Source organism: Salvia splendens, chromosome 9, assembly GCF_004379255.2.
Source record: "Salvia splendens isolate huo1 chromosome 9, SspV2, whole genome shotgun sequence".
Classification (NCBI taxonomy): domain Eukaryota; kingdom Viridiplantae; phylum Streptophyta; class Magnoliopsida; order Lamiales; family Lamiaceae; genus Salvia; species Salvia splendens.
In genome coordinates this window covers 7,192,447-7,202,177 of record NC_056040.1, presented here as the reverse complement: position 1 = coordinate 7,202,177, position 9,731 = coordinate 7,192,447, and the positions used below count along the sequence as shown (strand labels likewise).

The window sequence follows — 9,731 nt, the reverse complement described above, 5'->3', positions numbered from 1 at the left end:
TCCACCTTAATTCATTTCTCTTCTCTACTGCGATTTTGTAGTTTTCTCATTTCTCCTTTCCAGTCAAGTCTCTAATAATATTTCTCATATACCTACCATGGGATGTATACATATTCATATGATGAATATTGCTAAAAAAAACAAAACACTTGTTATCCATTATATCTTGTAATTTAACGGTTAGATTAATGACACGTGTCAGTTTAATAATATAACTTAGCTAATAATGTATAATTATTTTAGTAAAATAATATTAGATTATTACTCTAATAATGTAATTTGGCTAATAATGTAGTTTATCACAACCATCTAATCTAAGGATCCAATGACTATGATCTGTTTGATGTTTAATACTGAGGAGGTATTAGGACTTTAATACTCCCCTACCTACCATTATGCAAAATTAAGTCAATATTAATTAAAATCATCTAAAGAAGGTCATAATAGTACTATTACTTAAAAGGAAAATCGCTAAAGAAAAGTATATAAACTGAAATATATGTAAAGGTCAGAATAAAGGTACAAGCGATTCGAGACTTCGCGTGCAACCACTGAATTGCAGAACATTCTTTAGTAGTAGATCAAGACTCTTACTTAATATTATCGAAATATTATATTTTTATTGTAAAGTAAGCATAATGAAAAATTAGGCCCTCACCTTTCCAAACATGTTCATAATAATATCATGGCTTTATATTGGAAATTTGGAATCAGTTCCGTTTTGCCTAATACACATCATTTACACACATGTATAATAAAATATTGCATCGTTTCACACATTCTTTAATTATGTTAATTCACTCAACAGAAGATACATGAATCCAACTCTTAAAAAATATATATACATGAATTCAAGCATCAAATTTGTGCATAAAGATCATAATGTTATTCAAATGCCATTGTTTTGTACACTGATACACTGATAAATTTGAGTTTTGAGTAATTAAAGAACATATAATTTTGAGTTTTGACAATCATTCTTAGAAAAATGTTTTATCAATCAATATATCATGCCACTCATGTTTTTTAGAAAAATATTTACTCTGCGGATAATAAACAACGTTGATGTAAGTTGCAAATGTAACATGACAAGACAACGTGCATGGGCCTGACATTTGGTCTCATAATAAATTATCTAAAAGTCTAAAACTAGGTTAAATTATTGGTGATCTTACTAGTTTTGCTGAATGGTATTGCATATGTATTCTGAATATGATACATATAGATATACTTACCATCCATAATTAACCTTTTCAGCATCACTAATATTTCTGAGTGTTAAAACTCTTAAATCTGGTCTCATATTGACTTGGTGATGATCTTAGTTCTTCTATATAAGTATTGATAATCTTCCCTTTTATGAGGCCTTTTAACGCGTGAGTGACTCATTTTTAATACTGAGCATCCATTTAAATATAGTATAGTTTCACATTTATCATACGAAAGTATAAAGTCAAGCAACGTAAAAGTAGAATTTGAATATTGTATGTGAATTTACAGTTAATTAGCTCTTAATGAGTATTTATAATATATCTAAAAGATATACTCAATTTGTAAGATAAAAGTTAAATTATATAATGAACTTCAAAAAATGTTTATATACTATTAAATGTATTCATAGCTTTTATGATCAGATTTTCCTGTGAATATATAAAGCGTAATGACTAATAGTTTGATAATTTGAGTGTTTATAATTGTGTTGAAAACGTGAAATGATTTAGGTATCTAAATGGATTTTTTTTTCTAAGAATTTGAAATAGAAAGAGAACGTGAGCAGACCCCCACCCAATTTATGGCGCTTGCATTAACTTAATTATGAAAGCCCAACCACAAAGATTGTACATATCATTTACTTTCATAACATTTTTTTCTCTTCATATATTCAAAGGAAATCTAACATTGAGATTTTTTTTTCTCTTTCTAATTTTCTCTATGTTTTTCATCTTTTTCTTTCCCTCAACTAGAAAAATGACAAAACGAAGAAGTAAAATAGGTATTAATATGAATACTAGTATTGTTGAAGTACTGTAATGGAAGAGTATTTACTGTGATGTGACATATCAATTAAATTAAATTGAGTAAAAGCAATGATCTATCGACCACGCGGTTATTAATTGAAGATGGGAAACTTCATACGACTCTTGTCACTATTTATTTTTCTCATTTTATTTTAAATATTATTTATAATTTCATAGTAATATTTATTGGTGTATTCTAATATATGAATTTTAATAAATTTAAATACATAATCTAAATATATCATTGAAAAATGAGCGAACCGTCTTGGGTCTAGCTTTCCTCAAATATTTGGCTTATAACAAATATTTAGTCCGTAACCCATGGGTTGGCCTGAATAGTAAGTACACCAATTAGTATAGTGGAGTAGTAATTTATTCAGGTTTTTATAATCAAGTTTAATCTTGAAGAAGTTTAACAAGGAGTTCAAGTAACATGATAAAATCAGAATCGATCAAGTTCCAATGTACCATCATAAAATGAAAAATAGTTTAAATATAAATTAGAGTATCATCATTAAATGAAAACCAGTTTAAATATAAGTTCTAGCATTATAGGCTTAGGGTGTCCACTATAAGGTGGACACGCCCAATAGCCCCGCCCCAGTTTTTGTCTATAGTCCCAGTTTTATTGTCCATAGCCCCAAAATTCTATTTCCGCCACTATAGTGGACACCTCCAATAGCCCCAAAATTTTATAAATAAAATAATCGCATTATAAATAAATAGAAAACTAGGTAATTATTAGGGCCGAATATTCGTTGTATTTCAAACCGGTAAAATGTTACGACGAATATGTAAAATAAAATACAACTAAAAATTCCGCTGCCGCCTACTCGGTGTCGGAGTCGACTTCCTCGTCGTGAGTGGATGGATTTTGTGAAAATGGTGAAAAATAAGTAGAGGGGGTGTGGTATTTATAGAGGGGATGGTGAAAAAAGTCAAATTTCTCGTTGCCGGCGAAATCGCGGCGGCGGTTCAATGCACTATAGCCGCCGCGCCTATAGGCGCGGCTATACACCCCTCGGCGCGACATCGCCCCGCACACGGCGATCGCGCGTCCGCCGCGTCTCCCACCCCTCGCCGCGTCCAGCCCGCGGCTATCTACCTTCTCCACTATAATCCGCCGCCTCACCGCCGCGCCGCGCGGCTACCGCCGCGCCTAACCATAGTGGACGCTCTTAGCAAACAATACGTACCACAGGCTTTAAAAGATATCCTTAATACCTTTTACAGATATGAACAGACCAATCTAGTTGCCATTGGCCTTGATTTCCGTACATCTGATATTTCGCCACAGACAAACATACCAATTCAAACGATTACCACGTGAATCGGATGCGTGAACCCTTTCCTTCCATCGCTACATAAACCTCAACATTTATACGATGAATTGAATTGAATTGAATTGAATTGAATTGAATTGAGTTGAGTTGTGAGAGCATGGAAAATCAAGGCAAAAGGGTTTTGCTGACCTCCAATGGCGACCAGATTTCTCTCAGCATAGCTCGTACTTTAGCACAGCGAACATGCCGGTATTTTGTTTCTCTCGCGCTATCGATTTTTGCGGTTTGAATTTTGATGTATTTTGCTTGCTCCTTTTGGATCGACGTTTGCTTGTTTTTTTTGTTTGTGTGTAGGTTGGTTTTGATGGGGAATGAGGGGCAGCTGAGAACAGCCGCGGAGAAGATAAAGGGTTCACTGAACGGCGCCGTTTTCGTAGAGGTGGTCGGTTTGGATATGGAGGATGAGAGAGAAGGGGCTTTCGATGATGCGGTGGAGAAGGCCAGGAGACTCCTCGGCGGATTGGATGCTTTGGTCAACTGTTACTCCTATGAAGGTCAATTCACATTCTTTCCCTAGTTTTTTCTTTTTCATTTTCTTTTTTATGTGAAAATAAACATTTGTAGTGTAAGATTTTGTAAAATTGGAGGGATAAATTCACCTTGATTGGGGATTGAACCCTAGCTGGTGGATGCACAGTTTTCAATTGGGAATTGATGAAAACCGAACATTTTAGTTAGGGTGGATGCACTATAATCCGGATGCTAGCACGCTTTTGCCTCTGTTTTATATGGAACCTGGGAATTTGTGTTTTCTACCCTGCAGTTCTCTGACATAAAATTTGGTAGTTTAAACTTGAGATATTGTGATGCAGGAAAGATGCAAGATCCTCTTTCTTTGGCTGAGGATGAATTCAAGAAGATTATGAGGACCAATTTCATGGCTGCTTGGTATCTTTTAAAAGCTGTAGGTAAAGTTATGCGCGATCAGAAATCTGGTGGATGCATTGTTTTCTTGACCTCAGTGATTGGAGCTGAAAGAGGGTTGTATCCCGGAGCAGCAGCATATGGTTCATGCTTGGCTGGAGTTCAGCAGCTAGTAAGAGTAAGTTTCAGCCCATTTGCGATACTTCAACGTGTGTGTTGCATTTGCAAATTGTTATGGAACCACAGCTTGTATACTTGATAGATTGTGTTAGCGATAAGTCTCTGCTCACGATTGAATCATTGCTGTTCAACATTTATCAGCAGATGTAGAGGAGACACATGTCTCTGTATAGTTTGTTTGGTTGTTTCCTTCTCTCTTTGTGCACCAGATACCTATAATCGTTTAGCACCGTCTCATTTTTAGATGTAAATACTGAATTGGTTGCCATAAGTGCATCAACTTGCGTAAACTGTATCCAACCATGGTTCTTGTGTGTTGTTATGCTTGGCAGACCTCGGCACTGGAGATAGGGAAGCATCAGATAAGGGTTAATGGGATAGCTCGTGGCCTGCATCTTGAAGACGAGTTCCCTGTGTCAGTAGGGAAGGAGAGGGCAGAGAGATTGGTGAATGACGCTAATCCACTACGTCGATGGCTTGACGTTGAAAACGACTTGACATCGACGGTGATCTATTTGATAAGCGATGGAGCGCGCTACATGACTGGAACGACCATATTCGTCGACGGGGGTCAGTCTCTGGTAAGGCCTCGAATGAAATCTTACATGTGAAGCAAGTGGGGTGGTGTTCAGTATTGAGATTACTTGCCTTGATTGGCTATTGGCTAAATAATCTTAGCAAAATAAGTTGTGTTTGCATGTCTGTATGTGACTTAATGTTACGCAGTATATATAACAGCTTAATAAAGTTATAATTATACGACTCAAATTTCAAGTTTCTAATGCTCGTGCTGTCAAAGCCTATGAAACCTGTATTGCATTTGAATAGTTACTGAGAGAATAATTTTTAATCCAATTCGTATTTGTGATGATAGGATTAGGATAATCCCTATTTGATTGTTTTCCAAATATTGAATTGGGTTCCTTTAAAATTGAAACTAGTTATTCATATATACTAATATTGTCATTTTAGTACGTTCATCAAAATTAATAAGGAGTATATATTTTTATTTTGGAAAACTTTTAATAAGATATTACACTACTAATGACGTGTGACCCCCTATCTATTAGTATTATTTCCAACCTTTTAAATATTTTATCTCATATTTTGCTAATTACGGACGCGCTAGGCAGTTTTATCGGCGGTCGGGTCTGCAATATGCGCCGATCAGGCGCCTATCAAACCGAATCACAATGGCGTCGAATATTGATAGGGCGCGTGTGGGGTGGGGTGGGGTGGGGAGGGGTCGTGCAATAGAGGACGATAAAATCGTCGGTTTTAACGTCCTCTATTGCGAATGCTCTAAACACGAAACATAAACCACACTTGTCTTGTGTCTATCTGCTTAACTGTTTTCATGAAATAGTTTTCTACCCTACACATGTTTGAATAATCATCTTATAATCAACATAAAAGAGCACATTCAAGAATCGGCAAGAACATGGTTTGACACACTTTACCAGGCTCTAATTGAGTATATGATTACTCCATAGCAAAAGATTACGCGGGTTATGGAAAAAACTGAAAAAAGTAATTGAACATGTATAGATGAAACAATAAATTACGATGCAACTTACAAAGAGTTCAGTAGCTGTGCTGTGACATAGTTTGCGAAGAATGTAAAAAAATGAATTAATTAAAAAGGTAAAAGGAAAAGTACAAAAGACTCCAACAATTTCAATACTAACTTTTGTATTGCAGCTTTCATCACAATTTCTGAAGGAAAAGACTGTCACGCCCGCATTTTCTAAGGATAGAAAATACGGTTGGTCGCGACTAGGGAAGGATTAAAGAAGCGGGGAAGAAAGGGGAAAACAACACAACTCAACCATAGCCCGAAACAAATGGGAATAGCTCGAATAAAATCATAGTATCTCAACAATCAACAACTCAAAAGAAACAATATTTAGCGGAAAATTTTGATAACTACCGTAAGAGAAAGGAAATGGAGCCCTACGATCGAGAGCAATAGAGCCCAAAATGCAAGGAAAAAGGTGGGCGTTACAAAGACGAACAAAATTGAAGGTCATAAATTTACCTAAACTTGTATAGCTTGCGCTCGACTAAACATAATCTTTGTATTTGCTGGGTCTTGATCTTGGATTCTTCCTTCTTGGGTTCATCGGTTGGTTGGGGTCCGTCTCACTGCTGGGCTCTTGATCAACGGGCCTGAGTTAGAAGGCAGTTGGGCCTGTGCTGCCTCTGCATGGTCTTGATGTGTTGGTTCCGTATCACCCCATCATGCTTACAGCTTATTCAACACACTAGCTTTACATAACGAGTAAAAAAGGGAGTAACTATCATTTTATTCTCAACTACTAAAGGGAATGAAGCAGGGACGGATGTAAAGTGAAGTGAGAAGGGGCAATTGCCCCACCTCAACTTTTCATTGACTCATATATATATATATATATATATATTATTATAATATATATTCTAACACATATTTGCCCCCATTCACACACAAATAAAAAAACTCATTTGCCCCTTCTCCCAAAAAGTCACGTCACTTTCCACTACAATAAAATATTTATTTTGCTTTTCCCCAAATTGAAATACACAAACAATTACCCAAAGCCTTATAAATTAGAAAATTACCTAATTTGGCTTAACCTTTTGAAGCAGCCGCCGTTTTTCACCTTCTTCCTCTGTTTTCCCTTCCATTTCAAAAGCTTCAAGTAATACCCTGATATCATTCTTCCATTCTCTCACAGGTAACTCTTATTACAAAATTTGATGTATTTAGTAATTCTTGTTCAATTTTTCTTATATGAAATATGTTTGTTTCATTGTTTGGGTATTCTCTGTAACTCTATTAATTCTTATAGACTATAGTTTTAGTCTTATTTATTGCACTTATCTAAAATTTTTTATTTATTTGATTGAATAACTGACTCACTAAATAAATCAAATATTTTGAATTGTTAGTAGAAGATGGATAAATTTCTGAAAAGAAAATTGACGGTGGAAGAAACATCTTCAGTCGGAAATAGAGCAAGTAATGATCTTTCAAAAAGACAACATGTGGAAATCATTTTGGATGCTCTACCTTCTGATCCTGGGCTCAGGGAGAGAATTTCCAGTTATCATCCTAATGATCGTGATAGAATTAGAAGACACTATTTGCAACAAGGTCTATGTAAACCGAAGGGACATGATTTTCCTCAGAAAAAAATTGGCAACATATATCGACGATTTGTTCCAAAATGGTTTGAGGAGCATGGAAATTGGTTGGAGTATAGCATTGAGAATGATGCTGCGTTTTGTTTGTGTTGCTATCTTTATAGGCCTGATATTGGAGCACAAGCAGGTGGTGATGTATTTGTATCAGAGGGTTATACTAATTGGAAGAAAAAAGAGAAGTTCAAAGAGCATGTTGGAGGTCCAGATAGTGCACATAACAAAGCATGGAGGAATTGTGAGGATTTGATGAATCAACAACAACATATCCGATCTATTTTTATGAAGCAATCAACACAAGCACGAAATGATTATCGCATTCGCTTGACTGCTTCACTTGATTGCATCCGATTTCTTTTATGTCAAGGTTTGGCATTCCGTGGCGATGATGAATCTGAAGAGTCTGAAAATCATGGAAACTTTCTTGAGCTTCTATACTTTCTTGGTGATCACAATGAGTATATAAAGAAGGTTATCTTGAGTAATGCACCGGGAAACCATAAAATGATAGCTCCTAGTATCCAGAAAGATCTTGTTCGTGCTTGTGCTATGGAGACTACTAATGCTATTCTTCGTGAGGTAGGTGATGAATTCTTTGCGATATTGCTTGATGAATCTCGTGATATTTCAGTGAAGGAACAGATGGCAGTTGTTCTTAGATTTGTCAATTCCCAAGGATGCGTTGTTGAAAGATTTCTTGGTATTGTTCACGTGAGAGACACCACGGCTTCCTCATTAAAAGTGGCTTTAGAAAGTTTATTCTTGAGCATAATTTGAGTTTGTCTAAAGTACGAGGGCAAGGCTATGATGGGGCAAGCAACATGCGAGGTGAGTTTAATGGACTAAAGACACTAATATTGCAAGAGAACTCTTCTGCTTATTATGTTCATTGTTTTGCTCACCAGCTCCAATTAGCTCTCGTTGCCGTGGCTAAGAAAAAACCACAAGTTGCTGCTTTTTTTAACATAGTGAATAATATTACTACTGTGGTTGGAGCTTCGTGCAAACGCAGAGATCTACTCCAGGAGAAACAACTTAACAAACTTCAAGAAGCACTTGAAAGTGGTGAACTCTTAGTTGGAAAGGGTTTCAATCAAGAGAGAAGTCTTCAAAGAGCAGGTGATACACGATGGGGTTCTCATTATAGGTCATTGATAAATTTGTCGATTATGTTCTCTTCGGTTATTGAGGTTCTCCAAATTATTCAAGAAGATGGTGTTAAGCCTAGTCAGAGAGGTGAAGCATTTTCCATATTAAGTGTTATACCTACTTATGAATTTGCATTCATTTTGCACTTGATGATGACTATCTTGGGAATCACTAATCAGTTATCTTTAGCATTGCAAAGGAAAGATCAAGATATTGTGAATGCTATGGATTTAGTTAGGGTGGCAAAACAACATTTACAAGATATGCGGGATGAAGGATGGGAGTCTCTCTTGAGTGAAATATCTGCATTTTCTATGAAAAATGATATTGATATCATAAATATGGATGACAAATATGTGACTCCGGGACGACCTAAAAGGAAAGGAGAAGTTTTGACAAATTTGAATTACTTCCGGTTTGAGCTTTTCAATAGCATTATCGATTGGCAACTTCAGGAGCTCAACAATCGCTTCAACGAGGTAAATACACATTTGCTTCTATGTGTGGCTTGTTTAAGCCCAAAGGATTCTTTCGCTGCTTTTGATAAGTCCAAATTGATAGAGCTTGCCCGTTGTTATCCATCGGAGTTCACAGAGATTGATCTTCGGTTGCTTGGTAAACAACTTGAGACTTACATTCGTGATTTAAGTTCACATAAAGAGTTCTCAAGTCTCAAAAGTATCGGAGATCTTTCTCAGAAGTTGGTTGCTACAAGAAAACATATTGTATATCCATTTGTTTATTTGCTCGTGAAGTTGGCATTGGTATTACCGGTTGCAACGGCATCAGTGGAGAGAATTTTTTCAGCTATGAAAATTGTGAAAACTCGCCTTCGCAATAAGATGGGAGACTCTTGGATGAATGATTGTTTGGTTACCTAATTTGTTTCCATGATCAGCATTTGGAACTTTCTAGGCCGCATAGGTGGGGGCTATTTCTCCGAGAAAATTGTCAGGCGTGAATTCAGCTAATTCATTTAAGGGTCCGTTCAGTACTA

At 36.1% G+C, this 9,731-nt stretch overlaps 1 protein-coding gene and 1 pseudogene across 1 annotated transcript; both read left to right on the top strand.

The window, feature by feature from the left end:
- The first annotated feature begins 3,240 nt into the window (after positions 1–3,240).
- LOC121749647 (3-oxoacyl-[acyl-carrier-protein] reductase FabG-like) lies at positions 3,241–5,187 on the top strand. The gene is made up of 4 exons (XM_042144230.1): positions 3,241–3,550; positions 3,656–3,855; positions 4,174–4,403; positions 4,738–5,187. The coding sequence occupies exons 1-4, from the start codon at positions 3,459–3,461 to the stop codon at positions 5,014–5,016; spliced, it is 801 nt and encodes a 266-aa protein (XP_042000164.1). The 5' UTR covers positions 3,241–3,458; the 3' UTR covers positions 5,017–5,187.
- Positions 5,188–7,321: 2,134 nt separating this feature from the next.
- Positions 7,322–9,615, top strand: LOC121747653 (annotated as a pseudogene).
- Positions 9,616–9,731: the final 116 nt, after the last annotated feature.

What these genes read in the sequence shown, in the direction of transcription:
- LOC121749647 (XM_042144230.1), top strand. Translation starts at nt 3,459, where the DNA reads ATGGAAAATCAAGGCAAAAGGGTTTTGCTGACCTCCAATGGCGACCAG. An exon ending in TTAGCACAGCGAACATGCCG is followed by an intron (nt 3,551 to 3,655) that starts GTATTTTGTTTC and finishes GTTTGTGTGTAG; the next exon opens with GTTGGTTTTGATGGGGAATG. An exon ending in GAGTTCAGCAGCTAGTAAGA is followed by an intron (nt 4,404 to 4,737) that starts GTAAGTTTCAGC and finishes TATGCTTGGCAG; the next exon opens with ACCTCGGCACTGGAGATAGG.